Source organism: Caenorhabditis briggsae (assembly GCF_000004555.2).
Source record: "Caenorhabditis briggsae complete genome, chrX, whole genome shotgun sequence".
In the NCBI taxonomy this organism is placed as follows: Eukaryota; Metazoa; Nematoda; class Chromadorea; order Rhabditida; family Rhabditidae; genus Caenorhabditis; species Caenorhabditis briggsae.
The window spans coordinates 19977232-20003629 of NC_013491.2; the positions used below are offsets into that span (position 1 = coordinate 19977232).

At 37.1% G+C, this 26398-nt stretch overlaps 4 protein-coding genes and 1 non-coding gene across 5 annotated transcripts; 2 read left to right on the top strand and 3 right to left on the bottom strand.

The window, feature by feature from the left end:
* CBG07297 lies at positions 1-8458 on the top strand (the record flags this gene model as incomplete). The annotated part of the gene is made up of 16 exons (XM_045240644.1): positions 1-55; positions 658-1185; positions 2724-2908; positions 2954-3081; positions 3569-3723; positions 3769-4000; positions 4044-4201; positions 6004-6250; positions 6295-6440; positions 6501-6607; positions 6666-6763; positions 6811-6944; positions 6990-7122; positions 7881-7982; positions 8032-8310; positions 8353-8458. The coding sequence occupies 16 exons, from the start codon at positions 1-3 to the stop codon at positions 8456-8458; spliced, it is 2793 nt and encodes a 930-aa protein (XP_045093565.1).
* Positions 8459-8662: 204 nt separating this feature from the next.
* Positions 8663-8735, bottom strand: CBG28492. The gene has a single exon. It is a non-coding gene (tRNA).
* Positions 8736-11688: 2953 nt separating this feature from the next.
* CBG28100 lies at positions 11689-13205 on the top strand (the record flags this gene model as incomplete). Its single annotated transcript, XM_045240645.1, has 5 exons — positions 11689-11787; positions 12473-12622; positions 12676-12825; positions 12874-12945; positions 12996-13205. 5 exons carry the CDS (start codon positions 11689-11691, stop codon positions 13203-13205), a joined length of 681 nt encoding a protein of 226 aa, XP_045098686.1.
* Positions 13206-14033: 828 nt separating this feature from the next.
* On the bottom strand, positions 14034-15274 carry CBG07293 (the record flags this gene model as incomplete). The annotated part of the gene is made up of 5 exons (XM_045240646.1): positions 14034-14130; positions 14177-14337; positions 14383-14571; positions 14619-14790; positions 15102-15274. 5 exons carry the CDS (start codon positions 15272-15274, stop codon positions 14034-14036), a joined length of 792 nt encoding a protein of 263 aa, XP_045093566.1.
* A 3950-nt stretch (positions 15275-19224) lies between these two features.
* On the bottom strand, positions 19225-24164 carry CBG07292 (the record flags this gene model as incomplete). Its single annotated transcript, XM_002645609.1, has 6 exons — positions 19225-19369; positions 20583-20743; positions 20790-20978; positions 21025-21196; positions 22922-23102; positions 24134-24164. The coding sequence occupies 6 exons, from the start codon at positions 24162-24164 to the stop codon at positions 19225-19227; spliced, it is 879 nt and encodes a 292-aa protein (XP_002645655.1).
* Positions 24165-26398: the final 2234 nt, after the last annotated feature.

Genomic DNA, 26398 nt, shown 5'->3' on the forward strand with positions numbered 1-26398 from the left:
ATGAGGCGCAGAATTCTCTTCCCACTACTCTTGCTTCTGGCATGCACCAAACTCGGTTAGTCTATTTTGAATCTTATAAGAAACATATCAGAATTCCTGAACATTATTTTAATGTTTTACCAATTCGTAGAGTTAGAAAATGAATTGAAATCTAAATTTACTTAAATTACGAAATGAAAACTTTTAATTTCTAGACACAATCCTTAAAATTTTTGCTCATTTCTTTCACGCCATTTGCGTTGAAAAAAACATAATTTTTGAGTTGAAGAGCAGCAAGTTTTGGATTGAAATATATAAACTAATGCACTTAATCACATTACTTTTTTAGAATAAGACAATTTTTAAAATTGAGGGTGGGTATTAAACGGAATTCCATTTTCCATGAAGTAGGAGGATTTTCTAAAGAGAAAACGATCCCCCTTCATTTTTTCACGCCTTTTCAGTTGATTTTCTAACAAAAAACAATTTTCCTAGCAAAATGTTCATGAATATGATTTCTAAGCAGTTATTAGATACATAGTCTTTTCTTTAAAAACACAGTAGTTCAAAGAATTAACTATTCAAAGTGGTCAAGAATTCAAACAAGCTAAGAGCATGGTAATTCTTTCAAAAAAAAAATAGCGACTGGTTTTTGATTCAAACGAAAGGATTTTCCAGGAAGCACAGCACCAGTCAACTGTCTCCAAGGATGCACCTGTGACCGAACAGCAGAGAACCCGACGATCATATGTCACTCTGCCAACATGACCCATTTCCCCCTACCAATAACCAACCCAAAGACATCGTTCCACTTCCTCCAACTGACATGCAATGACATCATAACTGTCCCAGATGTTGATTTGATCATGAAGTCTTTTCCCGATCTTCAAGGAATCGACTTCCAAGGAAATCCACATCTCAATTGCACCTCTCTTGAACAATTCGAAAGGAAACTGGCAATCTTGTCGGACTGTCACAGCTCCGAGAAACTATCCTGCCACAAGACCACATCCCCGGCCTCCAAGCTCAAAAACACAAAATCAAAGGTTCGATACTTAAAAATAGAACAACTAAAACAAACTTTTTTCAGATTTGTGACGGGCACTGTCAGAGCGCAAAAAAGCTGGGGGATCTTTGGCAAGATATCAAAAAGTTCACCAAAAAAATTAACATTAAACAAATTGTTAATGACTTTCTTGATTTTAAGTGAGAAATGCCAATATTGGTTCGAAGATGTTGTAGTTTTAGTTTTTTGCAATAAAATAGTTTTCATGCAGCTACAGTGACAAGAAGTTTGTGGATTTTCAGATTTTTCAGATTTAGAAGTAATTTTAGAATGTTTCACAGAAACGTATTTTTCTGTTGAGTTTTAGCTATTTGGACCACTTTCAAGAGTCTGAAGCTCGGCTGTCAAGTTTCGGTCATTTTGAGGGTGGAAAAGAGACTTCGATAGAAAACTTTACAATCGGGGAATTTTGCTATCTGTCGATAAGACACTTTCTCTCTCACGTTTTAGTACAAATACTGGCCGAAAAGATGATCTTCCAGAAATCGGCAAATAGCTGAAAAACTAGGAATTTCCAAAAATTCAATCTAGTTTCACACCTTTCATAGATTTTCGAGCGAGTCGAAATTTGACAGTCGAGCTGCAAACTTCAGAATATGGAAAAATTGCTTAAAAATTCACAAATACGTTTATTGACTGTTCAAAAATCTTGGAGACGATTATCAAAGTAACCCTCCCGATTCATCGTATGTCAGAAGTCTCTGAGGTCTTCTTTTCAATTTTCGATCTTTTGGAAAAAAGAAAAGGTGGCAAGAACACTTCTACTGTAAATCTAAACAATCTGGAAGCATTACTCATCAGACCATCGATGAGACCATCTGCAAATCTGTTTATTACTTTCAGAGAAAAAAAATGGAATCTGATAGTTTTCATAAACTCGGATTTTGTTTAGGTCACGTTTTTCAAGGTAACGGGATACTGTAAATGAATACTTTGTCATCACGGGGGACTGTTATTGTTTATGTAACGCCTTCTTGCAAGTTCCCTGTCATTCCTCATTGCGTTCATGGTCGACGACTATACTTTACGATGAGGTTATGGATTATTGGTGAGTTTTCACTTATTTTTTGAGAAGTACATGTAGTTAGACAAACTCATAAGCATTTAATTAAGTTCGGGGAAAAGTAAGTTCACGAAGTCGTAAGGAGACTTGAGAATACAGAAAATGTGCCAGTAAGATATGAAGAAAAGTATTTTGAAGTTGATTTCGATCATTCTCAGGAGTCTGGAACTCGACTTACAAGTTTGTGATCATTTTGAAAACTTCGAGGGTTTAAAGCGGACCTAGAATAAAAATTTTGCCTTTACACAGTATAGTTGGAAAATTCCTAGTTTTTGAGCTTCTTGTCGATTTCTGAAGGACACCCGTTTTTCACATCGTCATTACAAAAAGGGCAAAAAAAGAGTGTCTTTCAGGAATTAGGAATTATCTGGAAAACTAAGATTTTTCTGGAAAATTCTGTTAATGCCAGACTTTAATAATGATTTGTTTTACGTTCTCCAAAGTTTTCAAATTGAGCGGCAAGTAGACAGCCAAGCTCCAGACTTTTGAAATCTGTAAAAATGGGCAAAAATGAACTGAAAAATTTGTTTTTGTATATTGACCCTGTAAGTGAATTTCCATAGTTGTAGAGAGGCTTAAGAATACAATTTGTATCTTCTATAATACTTCTTTCAGTTGGTTGGCTGGTGTTGCTATTCCGTTGTCTTAATAGTGACGTCGTCGACGAAATACCTTGGAATGAAAATCGTGGAAATTGCAGCTGTGAAATAGAAGTATACGAGCCAGAAGAAAACTACGGAGTCATCAAATCTCCTCATTATCCAAGTTTCGAATCATGTAAAGGCAAATGCATCTATAGAGTAAGTCTTAGTATCTCAGAAATGGAATAAGTCAAATTCCTACAGATTCTTCCAAAAGCAGACAAAACTGTCACATTGTACACCTCCCCATATGAAATAACGGAAAACACTTATCTTGTCATTTACAGTCTTTTGAAGACAGATGACGGCTACGAACGTTTGTTTCATGCCAAGTGAGTGAAAAAAAATATAGTACCGAGCAATACAATTTACAAAAATGTGTGTTCAAATGATTTTGAGAGTTTTCAGGGGTTTGGGGCTTAGCTGTCAAGTGTCGGTGAACTTTGAAACCTTCAGAGGGTGTAAAACAGAATTAAAACCTTGCACACACAGAATTTAAAAAAAATCATAGTTTCCAGCTCATTGTTTGATTTCTAAATGACGCCTGCTTTTTTCACGGTTTCAATACAGAAACGGTTCAATAGGGATGTTTTTCAGACGGCAAATCACTGAAAAACTAGGAATTTTCCGAAAATTCTGTAAATGCAAAGTTTTCAATCTACCTCTGTTTCGCACACATCAAAATTTTCAAAGTGTTAGAAAACCGGATTGCCGAGCTCCAGACTCCTGAAAATGGTCAAAAATCAACTGAAAACATGTATCTGTATATTCTATTGACAGGTACTGTATGTGAGAATTCAAAAAGTTATGTAACTTTAGAATCCAAGGACATGTCAATTACTATTATTCGTCCAGCGATTCTCAGTTCGCAAGTTTTGCTTCTGCGAGAAGTGCTGGATTTGAAATTCATTTCATCAGCCATCCTCAGCGGTATTACCACACCAAGTTCAAAATTACTTTCGACAGATATGATGGTATTTTTGAACATTTTTTTATATTTTAAAATTGAAATTTTTCAGAAATGAAAGAACCCTGTGACTACCCGATCGTAGAAATCGGAGAAAAGGAAACAGTCATTCAAAGAGCCCATAAATTCGAGCACGCTTCAGGCTGCGTCTACAAGCTGAAAGCTCAAAAACACGATGGGGAAACTGACGGTGACGAGATAGTTATTCAAATTTATCAGAGTGTGGAAACCGAGGTTACTGTAAAAGCGCATGATGCGTCGGGTAAATTGAAAAATGTTTTTTCGTGAGTTGTTATGATATGACATCACAAGGTAGAAACATTACAGAAGTTCATATTCAAAGGCGCTCATGATGGACGCGGAAGATATTCGAATTATTTCTCATAGAATATCTAAACGTGATGAAGCGTATGAGATGGCAAAAATCACCGCGAGACTTGTTAAACGAAGTAAGGCTTGCAGAGAACACCTTGTAAACTCAGATCGTTATAAAAACCTCAGGATACATGAATAGCCTATCGGGACACCTCTGAAAATTTTAGAATCTACCTAGTCAGTTTCAGCCAAGTTATATAAACATTTTTTAACGATTTATAATACTGAAGTATTAAAAATCGTAAAAAAAAATTTCTCAACTTAATTTAATTCAATTTAATTTGTTTATTGATTAGGTGTAATAAAACATTAGAGGGCAGGACATGAAAGACTCAGAAAAAATGCCCCTCACGAGGCCGATCTGAGTAGGGGAGGGGAAACGGGATAATTTAGATATTTGACACAGGAAAGATGTAACCGGTAGAAAAAGAAAAATAGGGGAGCAAATATATCAATAACGGGTAATACTGGAAGAAATTAAGGATTCAAACTCGGAAGGTAGGAGAAATCGGGTAACTTGGGAAGTGATGGCGTTCCACAGGGGAAAAATTGAAGAAAAATAGTCAGAGGAGTAGGGCTGAACAATAATTAAGTTCATAGGGCGACGAGGGGAGGAGGAGTATTTGACATGTGCATTTAGGTTAGGAAAGTAGCGGAGCCATTTAAAAATTTATAGAGAAGAATTAGTTGAGCTTTTAGCCTACGATGTCGAATGGAGAACATATTGAGGATAGAGAGACGATCAGAATAGGAACTGTACTGGATATTACAACGGTGGAAAATACACTTGGACAAAAATCTTAAAGGAGATTCTAGTTTTAGAGCAAGGCGAGAAGATGGCGGAGGAGAATAAACTACAGAACAATATTCAAGAATCGGGAAAACATAACATTTGAAAAGATGAATGTAGAATTCTGGAGACTTAGATCTAAATGACTTTAAGAGTTGTTTGGAACGGAGAAGAGCTAAAGATGTGATTTTGTTGATGTGAGCAGAGAATTTGAGAGAGGAATCAGTAATGAGTCCCAAGTCCCGGACGGAGGAGGAGGGAGTAAGTGTGACACCCGCAATATTGAGAGGATGGGAAGAATTATGGGAACCTAGGCGAAGAAGGGCAGTTTTAGAGTGGGCAAGAGGGAGATGGTTGGCGGTAACCCAATTTACAACCATTTTGATACCAGTTTGAAGGGCGATTGGGTCATGAGAATACAATTTGATATCATCAGCAAAGGCAGCAAGGTGAAGAGAGGGGATTTGTTCAAGTTCTAAGAGCAGATCATTGATGAATATGAGAAATAGTAAGGGACCGGAGACTGATCCTTGAGGAACACCAGAGGGAATGACAGAGGAAGGGGGTCCAATAAAATCATAGATTTTGACAGAGAACGTTCGACCAGAGAGAAACGAGGAGAACCAAAAAGGCTCGGAGTCCAGGCTCGAATTAAATTTCCTCTTGGCCGGAGGCGCCATGGCAGACATGGCGATGATGGCAAAAAGTTAGCGAATAATCGATGAGTTAGCAAATATATTTGTTATTTCAGAACTTTCTCAAACATTTTTTTTCAATTTTCGAATAAATCTAGAAAAAAAGTTAGAAAACTAAAAAAATAATTTTGTAGAAAATGTTTGAAACTTAAAAATGGAATTTGATTCTAAGTATAATACGGCACATTTCATGCTTTGAAACTATCTAAAAATCGAGAAATTAGATTAAAGTTAGTGTTTTTGCACTGAAAGAGCGATTTTTTCATACTGATATAACTTGGCTGAAACTGATATAACTTGGCTGAAACTAGCTAGCGGATTTTAAAATTTCAAGAGGTGTCTAGATAGGCTCTACGTAACATATCCTAAATATCCCATAAAAATCTGTTTAAACTCCTTGTTAGTTTCAATGCGCTATACTTTACAGCATGTGATTGTGGAGAAACAACTTTGACGATGGATGTCCGAAACCAATCCTACCTTTCTATCCGTGGTCCTGGCTATCCAGATTTGTCATGCCCAAGTCGCCACTGCACGTACCAGCTAAGCTTTGTTGGCGACGATCAAGAAGGCGAGGATAAAAATAAAATTGGAGTCGTCGAATTATCCGTCGAAGGCTTATTCAGTACCAGCGACGAGTTTTCGCTGAAAAGTGACTACAAGGTTTTCGTCGGGTGAGCCAAAAACAGTCTAGGCTTTCGAAAATCTTTGATTTTAGAACCTCTCGATATAAAAGTAGCTCAAGGTACATCAAAGAGAATTTCGTGATCAAGCAACAAGCTCTTACAGTGGAACTCGAGTCAAGTCGGGATTTGTATAAGAGATACATGGAAGTGAATGTCACCAATCGGTGGATCTATGCAGGTTCTTAAAGATTTATAGATAGCGCAAACCTTTTCGACAGCTTAAAGAGAGGCTTTTCAGACTGCGCATGCAACTTCTTTAAAGACAAATCTATCGGAATGGATACAACTTTTACCATCTCTTTCCCTGCGATTTGTGATTATATTTATTGCAATTTCGACGTTAAGGTATGTTTTTTTTTCGTTCAGTTTTCTGGGTCAATATCAAATCGCGATTGTATTCCAGGGCAATCATTATTATCAAAGAACTCTATTAGATTTTGAAGTCAAAGGCGCTACATACGGAGACGTTGTTATTCTCAGAGATAAACGTAACGAAGAACAGTTCCGTGACTTTTAAAGGAAGATTTAATGGTTTTTTGTAATTACAGTTACAATTCCATGATGTTAAACCATCGGAATAGATACGAGACTAGTGAAGATACCTCATTCACGTACTGGCGCAAAGATGCCAATGCCACAGAAAATGCTGTTCTAACTTTCAATTACACTCTTATTAAGAACAGTAAGTTAATGACACAAAAGATGTAACTAAAATGCAGTACTGTAGATCAAGAGTGTGGTCACGATCCGGTGTATCTGACAGCTGACTTCAATCAACCTGTGATTGTGAATAGTCCCGGATTTCCCAACTTTTATCAAAACAATCAAGAGTGCCAATTCATAGTTGATGTTCCAGAGGGGTATTTTGTTACAAACATAAGGGAATTTTGTGTGAATTTAAGATTTTGTTTTGAAATTGCTATATTCCTCCTCAAAAACCCATAATTTACAAAATTCCCTCGTGTGTCTTACATATATACAGTACCGGTCAATAGGATATACAAAAACGTGTTTTTTAGCTGATTTTGGCAATCTTCAGGAGGCTTGGCTGTCAAATAGTCGGATCAAGTGGTCGGAAAACATTATAGGGTGTAAAACAGGCTAAATGGGAAACGTTGCATTCACAAAATTTTTCGAAAACTCCTTGTATTTCAGCTATTTGCAGATTTCTGAAGGAAGCCTTTTTTGCCAGTTTTTGTATTGACAACACAAAAGAGGAAGTGTCATATGGAAATCGGCAACACCTAGAAAACTAGGAGTTTTTTCGAAAATTCGGTTAACGCAAAGTTTTCCATCTAGGGCCCCCGTTTCCGAGGGTACATCGAAAAATGGTATATTTTCTAGTTCTTAGCGTACATTAGTTCCAAGAGTACATGGGATTTTGTGGGAGATGACAAAAAATTCAAAAAATCTTACAAACTTTTTTCTTTTTGCTCAAAATGATAGACTCACTTCAGACTAAAGCGCCCTACATTCCAAGATGTCATGTACGCTTTAACCAATGTACCGTAGGAACTTGATGTACTGTACCCTTCTTCATGTAATCTTGGATCTTTTTTGTATATCTTGACCGATACTGTACATTGTAATAGAAAACATGTATTTCCTCCTTTTCCAGAAGCAGAATGGCTCTGAGCATTGACGAAATCAGCATTGAAAATTATCATGATCATGTTAAAATCTACGAAGGAAACACTACTGACTCCGCCTTGATCAGAGAGTAAGAAATCAGGTGTCAAAAATTCTATAAACATTCGAAATGTTTACAGATACTCCGGCCGTGTGCGCCATCAAGTGTTGAATGTGTCGACTACCACAATCCTCATCACATTCACAACTGATATGTCCAACTCTGACCGCGGTTTCCACATCACTGTTACCGCCCAATATCCGTCCGAAGACTCCGACGATCCATACACCCGTACTTACATTCTTACTGCTCTGGTTTTAATTCTTATCGTTAGCATCTGTGCTGGAATTTACTTTTATGAGACGAGATATGGGAAGTTCCGTCGTGAGAGAAGAAACAATGGACAACAGACTACTGGGTAAGCTTTTTTTTACTTTTTGATGTTTGTTATGTTTTTCAGGACTGCCGAAAACGCAGCAAACGCTGGAGCCGCTCCAAACATTGCCGGAATACCAATGAATCAACCACCACCAAATTATGACGATTTGGACCATTTCTTCAACTAACTTTAAAAATTTCAACATGTTCAAGGGGCAAGTCAACCATCATTTTTTATTAATCCGTCTTTTTTTCGTATTTATCTTGTGTAACTTTATATTCCTTCCCGGTTATTGATGTACACCGGATGAATCTTGTATTAAAAAAAATAAATTTCACTCGTAAAATTCTAATAGACCTTCTAACTCAACAAAAAAAACAAAAAAGAAGCATGATCTCGGGCGGGCTCGAACCACCGACCTTCTGTGTGTTAGACAGATGTGATAACCACTACACCACGAGACCGCTGGGTGTACAAAGGCACTATGTCTTTTAAATACGAGCGACGGCGCGGAAGAGAAGCGAGAGAAATTTGAGAAATAGTAGGGAAAAGGGCGGAGGCGATAACTCGGTAAGGAGGGAGCGGAGTGTTTTTGGTGCTAGTATGTCGGGAAATCGTGAGGACACAGAGGATAACAATAGAAAAATATTAGACTAGAGCGGTAAACAAGGAGAATCCCATTCTGACCAAGTCTGTCTTGTTTGAAGATGAAGCATATAAAAATTTAATATTTAGGTTTATTTCTGATACACAACGGGAATGATCAAGAAAACAACAAATCAAACAAAATTTCTACCAAATTCGAGAGCTTTCCCATGTTTCTCATCGCTCTCGACTTTCCAAATCATTGTCTTCTCCAGATTTTCTCAGAAAAAACGTATGAATTACATCATGTTTTGGTTACGGACCGGGCAATATGAAGCGGAAGTTTTAGATTTCTCAGGCCCGGCCCGACCTGGTCCGGATTTGACCAATTATGTTTTTATGTTATCAAATGAGCCACAGTAAACAGGAATCAGGTATCAACCTCAGGAACGTGATTCAGAACGAAGAAGCCAAATTCCAGATTCCTCTTTTCCTTGAAAGGAACTCTCATAATGTCGTATATATGTCGTTGACAGTTGGTAACTAGAAAAGGGAAAAATATTGAAGTCTTTGAAGTTTTTGTCTTACCATTCTTCTGCGTTCTTCATTGAATTTCGGTTGTCGGACAGCCCAAAGTAGGTCCCACTCGCTTCAGCATGGTCAGTTCATTCGAGCAGGGACTCGAACGAAAAAATCACGTTTCTGATCGTCCAAAGAGAGCTGAGTGCCTAAAAGGTCGAGTATATTAATATGGCTATTGCTTCTGGGGTTTGGCTTACCAGTTGTTTTTATATCTTTGTCAACATTTCTGATGGTCGTCTTTTTTGGGTTGAATGCTTTCCGTTGCTGATGTTCTTATTCCGTTTGTTCAATCCACTGTTATTCTTTCTTCTCGAATAGACCATCTCCGTTTCCTGGCGAATATGAAGTGGGATTCGATTTCCAAAGAGATAAAACACGTTGAGCCGATTCTGATGCAGAACTGAGCACGAATCTACAGAGAGTTCAATATTTTCGTGAAGTCTCATAGAAGCGATTGAATGGTTGATTGTACTCCATTCGGCGTTTGATGCTTCGGATTGTTTACTTCTTTGCTGTTGTTTCATCGCGCTTCAGATGTTTTCATCTTGCATGGTGAATGCATTTACTCTCATTCTCTCTGAAACGGACTTGAAACATCCAGGATCCAGGATTCCTCGATTGCCTTTGTGACAAAGTGTGTACACTAATGGCAACCTTATTCGGTCATTCGGTGTCTCCAGCGGCTATAGCATTCGATAATACCGTCGACCAAGATGGAATCCATTCACATCAGTAGTTTCACAGCCTATCGTCAATAACAATCATCGTGGGTTGCTCCAATCTGTAAACGTTCAGCTTCATGATGTTTCACAGAAGTTCAACCAAAGAAAACTAGCAACCCGTGATGACTCGTTCGGAGGTATTTCTAATTGCCGCTTTACAAACAAAAGAAACAATTCCAGAACCAGAACTTGTCCCGAAAATTGTCGGAAATTATTTATTTACGGTGTGCTCTTCAATGCAATTTATATTGTGCAACAAGTTTCTATCAAATTGAAATTCTTGTTATTAATATCAAAATCTCACCTATTCGATATCGAATAATATCCCGAAACTCGTTTTGTCGTTTTTGAGTGTTTCACTCACCGCCACCGACAACCTTCAGTTGTTGAAATCACGTTGAGACAATAACGGAAAATCTGAAATAAACTATCCACGGATTATTGAAGCATTAATTTGATTTTCAATAGAGAAAATTGGTTAAAATGCAAAAATAGTCTTCAAGCATCAGAAACGACGCTCGATTTGCGGACAATAGTGTACACACACATGGACGCAAAATCACAGATTGTAATGCGCGCGCACACACAGAGAGCGCACAGAGAAAACTGATGAATTAGGCTTTGTGACATGAAGAAAATAATTTTTGTCGAGTTTTCAGGGAGGGAAATTTGAATTCAATGAAAATCAAGATAGTTTTGAAATCATGAAAAAAGTTGAATGTTGGCAGATGAATGTTATTTTGCAGGTGGACGGTGATGGAATATGAGAACGCTTATTTTTCAAATTGAAGGTTTTGAAGTATAGAAAATTCAGATGCAGTTTGTTGGAGATGGTGCCAGCTGGGCTACATTGGACATGTATTATGTTTCAACTTCTAATCCAAGCGATTACAAAGGTTGGAGGTTCCAGGCTTCTCCTAATTTTTTTTCTGGAAATACAATGCGAGATGTGTTCTGGATGTTGTCGGAAGATGTACGAACTCTCTCGAAACCTTCCTCCTGAAGTTTTATCCCTTGTCATATAATTGTTATTCTCACAGTACCGCTTTCCTGATAACTACAAACAATAAACTTATTTGTCTTCAATTCCTCCCAAAATATGACTTTGCACGAGGATTTCTACAAATCGTGCAAAATGTGGTCGAAAAAAATGAGATGTGCACTTCCCTCCTTGGACCATAAAACAAATCCTTTTTCCAGAAAAAAAAGGAAAGAATCCTAAAGAAGCTTTCAAATCATTTCGATTATATTGGCAAGTCAGGAGGATCTTCTGCTGCTGCATCCTACAAATTTTCCTCTCCTTTTTCTCAGCGTCAGAAAACCATTTTACGATTCACTCTCGGTCCCTGGTAGTTTGAACTTGTTAGGTAGAGTGCTCTCCCGTCCAAATATCTGCGGCCACACACAGATATCTGACAGGACTTTTTCAATTCAATTCAAAATTTCTCAAATTCGAGTATTTGTGGTTTTTCACAAACTCACAAAAATAATAATTTCCGTTTAGAACTTTTCTAATTACAGGTAAAACATGCCTTACAGATCGAAATGGCCGAATCGGAAATCTAAAAGAAAAAATTCGGTGGAATCTTATTTGAACGTTGATGAGGATTGTATCAGTGTATATAATGTGAGTTGTTACAATTTTGAAAATGACAAGCTTGAGAAAAAACTCAAGAATTCTGAAAAAAAACGTCTTTAAAAATGTGGAATTTTTCAAGTAATCAGGATGTGGGTTATATGGTCGAGTTCCTAATACCATTCGCTATTCTACTATCTCTTTCTCATTTTCGAATATAATTTTGAATTTTTTTTTTTTTGAAAAGCTCCTTGGTGTAAGTTCTCTTATTTGAACTGTTCTGACTCCATCTGTCTATTTTTCTCGAAATGTTTTACAATAATTCTCAAAATGCCACCTGATTACACAATGAAAAATGTCTTGACCCAAAGAATCCTTTGGGTTCACGATACAAATTTTGTTGAATTTTTCTGAGACATAGACTCTATATTTCTAAATGTATGAGGAAAATCCATGGCGTCTGATGACTCTGACATGTCGAAAGGTGAACAATAAAAGTTTTTAATTAGAATTTCTGATTTCTCGAATCTTCATATTAAATTTTTGAGATTCTTCTCGACAAATTTCAATTTCAAGGTCGCCTCTTCTTGACAGAAGTTTTTAACTTCTAGAGAGTATATTAACTTCCAAAATGAAACAAGCGAAAGGCTGTTTGAATCTCAAAAAAAAAACGCAAAATGGATACTCAGAATAGATATACTACGATTTAAGTGAAGATCGACACTCTCATTTTAAGGGACCAGAATACCAGGTTCTGACCAACGAGACCAGCAGCGAGAGCAGCAATTACACCGAATCTATGACTGACGAGTCCAACAAATCCTCACCATCCGGTTCTGAAAAAAAGAAGAACAAATTTTTCCAGTCAATCGCCAAGGTTTTCAAAGTGCGTGTTTTTCAAGTCGCTTGATATTTATTTTTTGTTTTCAAAGTTTACAGAAGAAAAACAAGCCACCAGTGAAGCCGGAGATTGAAGCAAATGTGAAACTTAATCAATCAAGTGAAGACAAATCAATTTCGGTCAAAGAAAAAGCATCAGGCGAGCTCAAGATGATGGACGATTTTGAAAATGCTGCGCTTATCAACCAGGTTAGTATCAATAATTCTTCAATATGATAGAACTATAATTATTTACAGCCGTTCCAACTAATCGACGCAAACTGTTCACATTCTGGAATTTTTTCAGACCCTTTCAACAACGATCACCAGGTAAAACCACTCTTTCCTCCGTGTTTCGGGAAAAAATTTGAAAGTTTAAGATTGGACAGTCGAGTGTCTCATCGACCAACATCCGGTTCCAAGATCAATGGGAACAAATAGTGAATTCAAAAAGTATTCAACTAGATAAAGATGTGATTTTTAGGAGCAAAGTTCTTCTAAACAAGAGAATTGACGGGTATCTTCCTTCACGCCAATCTCAGTTCCCAACAACCGAACACTCTTGTCTTGTCTTCTTCCTTGTCTTTTGATGCCAATATTTTCAATTTTTCCTGTTCCTTTTAGCGTTAATTGCAAAAAACTACTCCTAGAATTCAGTTCTGGATACAGTCCATCAATTATCCGGACTTCATGTTCCCTGATGTTTCAATTACTGTCTAAAACAATCTGCTCGTTTTCTTTTTACTCCTTCTTTTCCTATTTTCAGTGATCTTTAACAAAGTGTTCTATCATGCCACAATTTAATCTTTCTCCGTCCATTTTGACTGAAACATTTCAGGAATCACAAAATGCATTGTCTTCATGTTTATATAGTGTTCTAATTTTTATCAGCTTAACATGTTGCAGTTATTTCTGTTGTTTTTTTAACCAAATGTATACATGTGAGTCGTCACATTCTTCATTTATTAGAGATAAAATTATCGGAAAAAATACATTTAAGAACAATGTTGTGTTGTTTCAAATCGCAATATATTCCAAAATTAGCGTAGGTGGTGAAAGGAAAGAAAGTGAGGATGACTACCCGTGACAAGTCATAATGAGTGTGTCAAGATGAAGGCGACAATACAAAGTTTCAAAGTACGAAAGCAGGCGTTTGGAGCAGAGAGAGAGAGAGAGAGAGAGAGAGAGAGAGAAGTGGTGAAAACCAACGAAAATCTGGGGAACAGTAAGTGCAGAGAGGTTAGCAAAAAAACGAAACTACAGAAAATAATGAACATGTTTAGAACGAGAATAGGAGACTTGGATATGTAAAAAATTTTGTATTGTATGAAATACCACTGACAGTGAATATGAACTGGGGGGAAATACCGCAAAGATAAAATAGTTGTAAACCGGAGAAAACTTGATACTTTATCTTTTCAATCGACCTCGATTTTTGTTTTCTTTGGTGCCAGTGGTGGTCTTTTCTTAAGTCCACCACACATCTTTCGCTTACAACTCTCCGCTGCTTTCACACTGAAATATTGTTTTCTGGAAAATTTTAACCAAATCAATGTCTTACCTGATAATTTTGATTTTGGAATTCTTCATCCTTTTCTCCAAATCAATTATTTCGTTTGGACCCCAGTCCTTCTCGGACTCAAGATGCCAGTTCACTACTTGCTTGTTCTTCTCCCTATAATATAGATCCACCAGCATCTTGCTATCCACAATATTCTCGAACTGAAACAAGAAAGTTCTTTAAAAATATAATCCTCCGTAACTTACCATTGATGCAAAATGGAAACGACGAATGTCCTCATGCTTCTTATTCAATTGGTAGAATCTTTCTTCCAAGATACTCGCTTGAAAATAGTCCTTCACATAAGCCGGAAGAAGTTCTGGTTCGCAAACTTTATCAATCAAGGCGACTGTGTCCAATGCATCGAATTCGCAGAACGCCCAAAGTTGCAACGTCTGGAAAATCGAGAAATGATATTTTCAAATATGATGAGTCGGCTTACTTTTTCAAGTGACAGTTTGGACCACTGAAAAATGTTTGCTATTAATTCTTCGTGGGTTTGGACACTGTCAGGATCCATTTCGAGGAAGATGGATGATTCTTGATCTTCTTTATCCATATACTCCTGGTCATCTGAGCCTGCTCCCATATAGTCCGGAATCACAGCGACACCCCTGAGAAATTGAAATTGGAATTTTGTAGTGGTGAATTTCAGGTGTATTGCTTTGGCTGTTACAACCACTAAATATTTGGTTTAATTTTTTCCATGTGGTGTTATAATCACCAAAATGTGTTCTTTGCAATACTATCAATTTCTGTTAGAAACCAATTTATGGGTTACAAAGTTCTGAAAGAATTCCATTTTTTAATTCCCATTTGACATCAAAATTGGTTTCAACATTGTTGTGAAATACGGGAGGCCAGGGCAATAAAAAGCCAACTTCTATCTTATCTGTTCCTCAAAATTACACAAATTATTACTCACTTGGTATTGTACGTTGGGTGGTAGAAGTCTACATGTTCCGGAATTCGAATCGTTTCATTTGGATTGACGGAATGACTTTTGAAAAAAGTGAGAAAGTTGTGCTTTTCAATGTCAACCTTCATGTCATCCGAAGACGAAGACGATGATTCACGAAGCTGCTGTCTGGTTTTCATATCGAACTCCTAAAAATTAAAAATGTTAAAACTTGCGAATAATTTTGTGATGAAGGAAAATATAATAACAATTCGAAAAAAACGCGAAAGAAAAAATGAAGATCATTCGAGGTGACCCAGCAGTAGTCATTTTGTGTGTGTGCGTATGTGTAGAGGGAGAGTCTGTGTGGTGGTGTGTGCGTGCTCGAAGAAATAGGGGTATAGAGAGGTGTTTATGTGAGAAAGAATGAAGAGACTTAGACAGACAAAGGAAGACGATTGAACTTACCCGTACGGGACATGACGCTGATGTAAGGAAGACGAGGAACGATCATTGGAAAGGAAAGAAGAAGTTGTTCAGACATTCATATAAAATCTTTTTCTTTCATATGGGAAAATAGTGTTATTTTCGAAGATACACTGGACATTGTAAGATTGTTCGTGGAGAAACTTGATCCAACGAGAAGAAGTACGTTACAAATAACATGGAAAATCATATGCAGTTCTAGTTGATTCTAATATTATTATTAGAAGGAATTCAATGAAATGTGTGTTTTTTTGTTTGGTAATTTCAACTCAAAAAACCGAAAACTTTTCAGAGGATGTTTCTTGACATACTCAATGTTTGCTACTAAAACTGTTAAGAAACTTTTTAAAAAAATTTCAAAGCTGTCAGCGTTCATTTGACCTATAACAGGCATTTCTAAGTCTAGCAAATGTTAAAACGTTATGAAAACATTCACTTTAAAAATGTGAAAGTTCCGAAAAGAGACTGTCGCGCTAGTCTAAAAAATAGGAGGTACACAATGTTGAACCAAAAATAAGAACCCATTCTCAAAAATACACTGAGAATATACAAATATTGTTTCGACAAAGATTAGGATCATAATGATAACTAAGCGCCCAAACTCAGCTCAAAGCGCCGCTTGCGAGAAGACGCGTTGCGTTTTGACTGCGTCGCGTACGTGCGCTGACAACGCGCACGGCGCGCGGACCAATATCGGCAAATGCGCTTGTAACTATTGCATAGCAGAGAGATATGGCACAGGAGAAGTCTGAAGCTATACAGATCGGGAGATGTGAAGAAATTACTCTTAAGGAAGCAAATATTTATATTTTCATGTTGAATAGCATCATCTGAATAGAATTTCAAACGGGAATTTTCCTATGATTTAGATTTCTATGATTTAAATTTTAAATAAAATTCCCCTTTTCACAGTTTTATTCAAGCTTAGCCTTATCAAATTTTTTCGTCAGTACTTAAATGTTTTGAAACGTTTATCCGCCAGTAATGAATCCGGAAAGTTTGTTATATAGACTTAGGAAAAATCTGTATTTGTACACAAAAAATGTTTAGGCATAGTCATTGGAACTACACAAGTTCAGAACGCAGACCCAACAGAAGAAAAAAGGTCACAAGTTTATTACACTCAACGAGAACAAAAAATGTGATAGCGGTGTGTGTCTTTTGGACTCATTTTTAAAACAGCGTGCGGAAACGGAAAAAAAACTAGATAGAATTATGAATAACATTATTACCCATGTTAAAAACCTAAATTAATTTCAGTCAATTTCTAGTCTATGAACTTTGAAGTATGGAAAGCATCAAACAGTTCAGTAAAATATTTGAATGGTTAGATGCATTGATTTCATAAAACATATTTTTTGTCTAGACTATAATAACAAATTTGAAAACGAGAAATAGCGTTCAATCTAAAGCTGCCCGAATCGAAAACATAGATGTAAATGAAAAAAGAAAAAAAAGAAAAGCCACCATTCTGCCTCTTTGCCCTTAACGTTGCACTAGGTCGCTGGTGACTGCGTTCGAATAAATTTTCCCGCCATCTGTGCGGTTGAGCGCCGCCTCGCTGTGCGAACCATATTCAACGACGTGGATGACCTTGACAAGGTTTTATTGATGATCTTTGTGAGATTTTCCAAAAGACAGTTCATTTAGCGGGTAAAGTAAACTGTAGCTGAAATGAATAATGAAGGGATGTGAGAAGGTAAAGTTCTATTAGGGTGTTCAGTAAATAATGTCGTTTTTTGGTGTGTTCATCAAACAAAAAATGTTCATCAAACAAACTATGTACCATTGGAATCAGTACTTTTTGACCTACAATATACTAATTTGAAAATTACATGATGATAGAAACCAGAAAGCCAGGAAGTAACGAAACCTAAGAAAGCCTTTTTTGCATAGTCGTCTTTAATGGACTGGTTTTCTCTGGGGAGGTTATAAAGACGTTTGAAAATGTGATAATCAATTGAGTAGTTTTTTAACCCAACGTATTCGGTTTTTGAGCCGTCATGATTGCAACATGTGAAATGGAGTTGTTGTCGACTGTGCCAGTTTTTTTGACCAGTGCACGTAATTTGGATAACAAATTTTTTCAATTTTTTGACTATTGAAAACCGCAGTGTTAGCTTTTCTTCTTTTCAGGACGTTATAATGAAAAAAACTAAAAGCCCGTCATCATACAGTCACCATAACCTTGTTTTGGTGAATTTCTGGCTTTGTGAGATGTTGTACCTTCTGGATTTCAACCACATATGGTACTGATTGCATTCTGTTGTAGTATAACGACCTTTCTTTATCATACGTCACAATTCGATTCAAAAAATGAACATTTGTCTATCATATGCGATGATCTCGCAGACTGGAGTAATGTTGCAATTTTTGGCGATTGTTCAGTTCATGAGAGAGCCATTTATCTTGTTTTTTTTGTATTCTCAATTTTTATATGTGTCTCGAAATTGTTCCTATACTGACTCCAAGCGCTGCCAAAAGTTCCCGGACAGTCGATCTAGGATCCCCTTCCACCACACTTCATTATTCCTTCCACGATCCTTTTTTTCTTCGAGAGGTGTATATCCACATGTGAATTCTGTCAACCATCGTTGTACTGTTTTTTGTTAGCACTCTTTTTGCAAAAGCACGGTTTATATTTTCGGTTGTCTCGGTTGCATTTCGGCTGAGCACGGGTTCTTATTAAAAAGCAGCCAAATGCACTTATTTTCCATGATTTCTCCTCGAAGAACCGAGAACATTATGACACATGTTAGGTGAGAATTTTGGCGACTTGATTAGGTGTGTAGGAAACAAAAAAATTTTGATATTAGAACGAGCCATCGCAGAGAAAATTGTGCACGAAAAAAACGACATTATTTACTGAACACCCTAATATTTGATGCAATTCGAGTATGTCAACATTTTTTTTTATAGTTAGAATTATTACAGAAAGACAAAGTGATATGAAGGCTATCGTGTGGTATATTGATTCACAACGGTCTCGACTAGAACGTAAAAAACAATTACTGTTGAAAATATCGTCAACATTCTATTGAGCTGTCGATGAAATGCAAAGATGTCTTCTTGAGTCTAATCCAGATTTCAAAATTCAAAAGTCAAGGATAATTAGACTGAGTAAAAAAAAAATAACGCTACATATCCGTGCTTTCATGAAGTTTTGTCATGCAATCAGGACCAATCTTCATCGGGGTGAAACGAATTAATTCTGTTAATTATGCTACACTGACATCATTGTTCTACGTGTCGTCGAAATCAGGGGGGCAACGTAATGTTTTTCATACTTCCAATGAAACAATTATTGTGCAATGTATCCTTTTGCTTCTTTGGAGTTCCAAAAATTGCAGGGTGATCCGTGTAGCCATAAGTAATAGTTGGAATGAAATAAGCTGCGAGTAAGCATGTAATGCATATGAAACTACCCCATGGTAAACATATGAAGAAAAATGCATTCACATTTCAAACAAGACTAATCTGAAAGACGTGAACGACCTAAATACCAATATCTGAAGCTTGTGAAGCTACGAACCTCTGTTTTGCTAGATGCACTCTATTATCATTCATATGTAGGATAAATTGTGGATGTTCTATTTTTCAATTCAAAACAAGAAACAAGACAAACAGGTTCCAATCTTTATTTGAAACAAATGGTTATTTATCATCAGAATCCAGTTTCTGGAGATCGTTTTCCTTCATCCAGTTCCAGAGAAGAACGCAGGCATTGCAGTAGGAAGCCAAGTAAGAGAAGATGAATAAGATTGATTTTTTTTGGCTCTCGAATATCAGTAGTCACGATTGGGACATTGCTGAAAAACGTTTGAAGGATTGAATTGTTTTGTGTATGTTCCTTTCTCTGATTGAACGTTTGCTTACTCAGTTAGAGAAAATCCTGGCTGAGTAACAACCACTGGGATATCGTTTAGGAAATCCATATCGGCATTGAGAGAATTTTTCTGATGAGATGAGAAATATAAAGTTGAAGTTAGAATGAAAAGGGGAGCTGGTGGGGGAGCTTCGAGGAGGCTTTCGAACTGTTACTTGGTGACCTCCAGGCAGCGTCGTGACAAAATTAGACATTCGATTTGGGTCGGAGGGGATAGAGAAAAAGTTTCAATTCATAACTTATGTGTAATATCAAGAAGACGTTGTCTATGTGTTGTCAATTATAAGAGCGATCTTCTTGGAGCATGGTCCCAACAATGCCACGGTTCCATCTCCTAGAACACACTCTGGTTCAGAAATATACGAGATTTTGTGTTTATGAGATTCTTACATCTTGAGAAGTCGAAAAATCAAAATTTTGGGAAAAGTCTTAAATGTATTAGAGCTTCTTGGATTATTGAAAGCAAATAAACAAAATTAACTTTAGACGAATTTGTTCTTCATTTTGAAACTTATCAGAAAAACGCAAATACACGATCTAGGGAATGGGGCCGTGATTTAAAATGGTTCTATGATGGGAAAGATGCGACCGGGGATTTCGGAGAAAACTCTGTAGAGAAGAAAGTTGCAGAGGGTTGAAAACCAGAAAAAGGAGAGGTGAAAATGTACTCGTGTGAATAACCATCACGGTTTCAGGTTGAAAGCAGGAAGAGGAATATGGAAAGAAATTGATTGTGTTGAAAGACACATTTTTTAACTAGGAAAGGTGGTGTGTAGGGCAGCAAAGGAAAAAAGAAACTAAATGCAGGCTGTAAAACAGGGGAAATTGAGTATCTGAAAGCAAAACATGACACTATCTCTTTATGAACTATAGAGTCTAAAACTATGATTGAAAAGCATTTATAGTGAGAATCGGGAGAGATCACAAACTGGGAAAAGGAAAACGATGATGTGAAAATGAAATCAAGGAACACAGAAGATTATTCAATAGTTTATGACCAAGGTTCTTCAGATTTGATTCTCTTCACAGCTAATGGTGATCGCTTTTTGCAACCAACCCGCTTTCTTTTACAACTCGCAGGATCGACACTGAAAATTCGATGTGTTGTCAGTACTTTGTTTATGAAGTAGTCTTACGTTATGATTCGAATTTTCGACTTCGCCATTCTTTTTTCCAACGCCATCATTTCCTCTTCGTTCCACTCTTTGTCTGCTTCAAATGTCCAGTCAGGGGTTTGTTTGTTTTTTTCCTTGTAATAAAGATCTACCAATGTTTTGCTGTCCACGATCTTATCAAACTGAAATAAAAAATTTCTCATGTCAGATTGGCATTATGCCGCTTACCATGGGAGCAAAGTGAAAACGTCGAATATCTTCATGCTTCTTGTTCAACTGATAAAAGCGTTCTCCAGTGATATTTGCTTGGAAGAAACTTTTCACGTAAGATGGCAGAAGCTGTGGCTCGAGGAGTTTAGCAGCCAGTGTCAATGTATCAAAAACATCAAAAGAACAATGAGCCCAAAGTTGCAGAGTCTGAAAATATTAAAACAAGAATATTCATGCTTGATACGATACTCACTGTTTCAAGTGGCAGTGGGGACCATTGAAAAAGTTGCTGTTTCAATTCTTCGTGTGTTTGTAGACTGTCGGTGTCGGTAGCTGGGAAGATGACCACCCCTTGATCTTCTCTTTCCATGTAGGCCTTGTCATCTGGTCCACAACCCAGAAGTTCGGGAAGATCTGCCACACCACTGAAAGTTTTTTGTTTCAATTATTACTTAGAATGATTGTTTTGAAGCTCAAAAACAAAATGACGTATAAACTGTAATGACGTCGTTTGTGATAAAACACAACCTCTAATACAACGCCACCCTTTTTGTCACAATCAAACTTTCAAACAGGACGTGTTCGGGTCCTGCGAAAGTTTTTTTCAGAATCAAAATGTTAGGACCAACTAAAATAGATATGATTGACCTCAACAAGTATTACGTTGGTACATAAGTTTCTTTCAATTTCGAATGCTCAACTTTGAAGTTTCATATCTGGCCATTGGGACTATATTTCTCGGTGGATGTTTTTTTGTTAGATAGAGCATCTCATGAACTTTCTGTACACAGTTTGTCTTATTCCTCCTTCTTGTCGTTCGCGAGCATGCCGCTTGCTTTCGGTCCTTACCATCAACTCTCTCAAAATGTCATTTTGTTTTTATTCCTTCCTGGCTGAACGAGGCATGTTATACACAAGAAAATGAAAAAAAAAAAGATGAAGAGGGATCTTTTACTACTCCTACCATCAAGCATGAAACCGATCCATTTGAAGCCAAAATGTTAGAACTGGAAGCCGAAGCTCGGTCCGGAAGTTGTACTTGGACCTATTGAAGAATAGTAATGAAACAGATCCGTTTCAAACCACTTGTAAAATGCCAAAGGCATTGTCAGTTAGTCAACCAAGTATTGTGATCGGATTGAGGAATCTTGGAGGTGTCAAAAATTAGATAGATTCGTAACCTATGCTTTGAAGGACGACGAAATGGATCGCTGTGTCGACATAAGCATGTTTCCCCATCATTTCTTGACACGTTCAGTTGGGCGAATAATCAAATTACTTCAAATGAGAAGTGAATAAGTTACTCTAACAATATGCCGAAGGGTCAGTTGTTTGCTAAAGAACAGCTAGCTCTGGACGTCCCGTAACCTAAATTTTCCATGAAAATGGGTATGCTATGTGTTTGACAATCTGTCGAAGGAGTGGAGACTGGGAACTTTTAGATGAATGTACCAATATGATGACCGACACTTATAGTTCATAATTAGAGAAATTGAATTTGGCAGTCGAATCGAAATAAGGAGGAAAGACAGTGTTTATTTCCAACACGACAGTGCGACATCGCCTGTCACCAGAGGCATCAGCCAAAAACTCATGTCGTTTGGCTGAACTATTCTTTTGCACCAATCGTATTTTCCGGGCCTTGGCCTTTCAGAGGAGTAGCCGTTCAAGGCTCTGAAGCCCCATCTCGATAGTAAAGACTTCGATTGAAAAGATGCCTTCAAAAAGGAGTTCACTCACTTTTCCAATCGCAGCCCTCCTCGTTCTGCGCCGATGGAATGGTGCTTATAGACATTACTTTAATTAATCTAGCATCGAGAAAAATTTGATCAAAAATTTTACCAAAATCGGAAAAAACTTATGGACCAACCTAATACTACACAATAATATTGATTACGAAACTGTAGCATGTCTATGGACAAAGTTACAGATTTTTCAGTTAGACCAAAATTTTAAATTTTAGAAAAAATGTTACGGCAGAGCCCGCGAAAGCCCGGAAAAGGCTCAGTTCACAATTATGGTTACCTTGTAGCCTTTCAAAGTATTTCTTAAAAAATATATCACAGTTTTTACGGCATCATATTTTTTGTGTGCCACTAGAAATGTGGATTCAAGGCAGAAACAATTAAAGCGCACAAACTACTACTTACTTGGTATCATAACTTGAATGGTAAAAATCGGGATGCCCTTCAATGCGGATAGTTTCGTTTGGATCGACGAAAGATTGATTTTTGACATCAGCAAGGAATGTGTGCTTCTCGACTTCTTCGGTTGTGTCATCTGATGATGATGACGATGTTTCAAGGAATTGACTTCTCGTTCTCATATTGGCTGTAAATGTAAAAATTTTTGTTGTGGAATTTTCTTGCTTAATAATTTTTTCAACAGAAGAATTCTAAAAAATAATTTTCAGAAGGAGCAGCCGGAGAAAAGGAGAAGCAGTAGTTATTTAGTGTGCAGTGTGTGGAAGTGAGAAAAATAGTGTAGTAAAGAGAGCAGAGTAGTTTTTCGTATCGAGAAAAAAACGTAGAGACATAGACATTGAGAGAAATACGATTGAACATTTTTTCGTTCGTGACATGGAGAATAGTGTAAGGAAGACGAGAAAAAAGACCATAGAAAGAAGACAATGTTCACAGGAAATCGTAATTCTCAATGTCGAAAAAGTACATACACTGTGTCTCTTGGACAGAACGCGAGGCTTTGCCAAATGTTTTGATTCAAAGATCGTAAGATAAGTGTCTATATAAATATTTGAATTGCAGATGAAAGAGATATTGCAAAAAAGCTAATTTTTTTACAAAAAAATTGGACCGCCAGGCAAAAAACGTGATCAGTTTTTTTAAGGAGAGACTGTTTCCTGCTCGAAGGGCTAATGTACTACGTTAGAGAATAATTATCTATTGTCTTTTAAAATTCGTATCCCAATAAAAAACTTTGCTTCGAAAAACTATAGAACTTCCTGACTGAGAGCCTATGATATCTAGCATCACCTATCAAAACAACAGCGGACAAAAAATGAATCTAGCAGCAAAAAAAGATAATAAGGTTCTCAGAGAAAATGCTAAAAATAAATCAGTGTTTCAACAAAAGAATGACAGACAAACTTTCTGTTTCAGGCCTAACTATTATCGTTTTTCTTGCTCGTTGTGAAAGTACGCAGTGTGTGTTGCGTTGTGATGCGACGCGCGAGTGGTGGTAACCGTGCGGAGTACCACGCTAGCCAACTGGATATGCGCACGGCACGCGGACCAATACCGACAAACACGCAAGTAAACACAAAGTAAACACGCAAGTCTTGCTGGAAATGTAAAAACAAGATGATTGACAAAGATTGAGCGTTTCGATTGGAAACAACTCACAGATAGTATCACTATCGTATACAGAATACATTTTTACTCAAATTGAATGTGCTAAAAGGGTTTTCCTACAAATTATTTAAGAGCGACACTTCGATGTTTTTTCAAAGCAATACAAATCTAATCTGGGAAAACGAGCATCTATCACAAAAATCCAATAATCCCTTGAACTCAAAAAATTGACATATAGAAACGTTCAAAAAACCAAGAGAAGGCACAGAAACAACATTAAACAAAAAAGGAAGTGGCTGACTTATCATCGGATTCAGTTCAATTAAAATATGTCATAAAAAACATGGAAGGCAATCATCTTATTGTCACAAAAATGTGAAAAAATCTAACCAGCGTACTTTATAAAAATACTGACTTGTTCAGGTTATGTCAGATCTTCGAAGGAGTCTTCGGTTGATAGTAATTTGAAAAAAAAAACTCAGTTGACATAAAAAACAAGGGTCTAAAAAAATGAGTTGTTGTATATCGTTCAGTGAGAGCAGCGGAAAAACATTTACCACATGTTATTCCCCTTGAAATCTCTAGCTGTTCAAATGAGAAATTTTGGCGGCAAATCACTACCTAATAACATAACAACTGTGGTGTTTTCTAGATCTAGAAAGAGTAGAAAAAAGTGAGAGCAACGCATCCCGCACTAGAATGCAGAGGTCAACGCTGAGTGATGAATAAAAAAACAATAGAAGAGACGCAGGCAACACAGTCCCGTCTTTTTGCCATGCGAGGATGGTCCTTTGTTATTGTGTGCTCTCGAACGTCCATGTCCAGCAGAGCGCAATCGCGGTGGCGTTAAGAAAAAAGAACATCAAAATGTGCGGGTTTCATGAGGGTTGATGGATGATACCTGTGACTATTCACATAAGACGTAAACTTTGAAGAACAAGGAACTAAATTAATGCCGATTCAGGAAAAACTGCGACTAGAGAAAACAACCCTAACAAACTGTTTAATTCATTTTTTTTACTGACTAGCTGGCTCCAGTACTGTATGTTTGAAGAGCATCACAAAACGATCTAGATCTCCGGTAAAGTGCATCAATAAATCCATCAGCAGTTCAAGGTAGAAAAATGTGTATATTAAACAAAGTGAGAAGTGTGCTTTATAGGAGTAAGGCCAGCAAAAAGTTTGGAAGAAAATGTCGGAGTAATGATTTCGAAGAGCCCAAGATTAGAGCCCAAGATTAGTTATCAACAAAATTTTCCAAGCAGACAAAATGACAAAAAAATTCGAAGGTCCTATGATTTATTAAGCTGTGAACGCAATAAGTATTTTTTTTTTTTGACAAACTCACAAAGTTTGGGACCTTATCATGATCACAGAAATTTCAATCCAACCATAACGTCTGTCAAAATTACAGTTCCTAGCTGAATACGAGTGACAGTCACTTTGTTTTCTACACCGACATCTTTTTGCTGTAAAATCTGTATTACAGGGGCCCTCCAAGAGGTGTTTTGGGAACAAAAGGTTGCCCCTGTCGTAAAATAGTCCTTGTAAAGTTGTAGTGCAAATCTTGTGATTCGACATTATGAACTCCGCTCATTATCATCTAAAAACTATGTCAGAAAATCCAAAATTAAACAAAAATGCTTCAAAGTAGTTTTTATTATTAAAAAATCCTTAGAAGTATAAGTCATAAATTTCGAATATATTGAATGTTTTGATCGCCTTCCAGAGATTTCTTGCAACATAATAAGCAAGTGGGGTACGTGTTAAGAAGCAAGTGGGGGTAAGACGAGACGATGGAAAGATTATAAATGAGAAATGATTGGTTAACGTTTTAATCTATACGCTAGGAATTCATAACGAATGATCAACCTACACTGGTCAGAAATTACGAAAAGCTGTCGAAGATTTCTAAAACTAGTGAACAGTTCAACCTACAAATTACAGTTCAACCTACAAAAACAATCTGGTAATTTTCCGACCAGTTAGGTTTCTGCGACATAGAACCTCAACTAAAATATATAAGTAACCATCAACTTTGAAGTCAATTCGAATTCAATTTTCGGGGGTACGACGAATTCGAACGTTTTCAAAATCGAACAGACCTAAAATCGAACAGATTCAATTCAGAACAGTCCTTTTTTCGCACACGTACCAGAACAGAACGCGGACAGAATCGAACTGTTACAAGTTCGAACTGGTAAGGAGTCGAACTGTCCCAAATTGGAACGCTGCCTGCAACAGAGCGCGCATGAAAGCACGGGTTTTCCCAGTCGCGACGCTGCAGAACGACGGCTAAGCTCTCGAGGATACCGG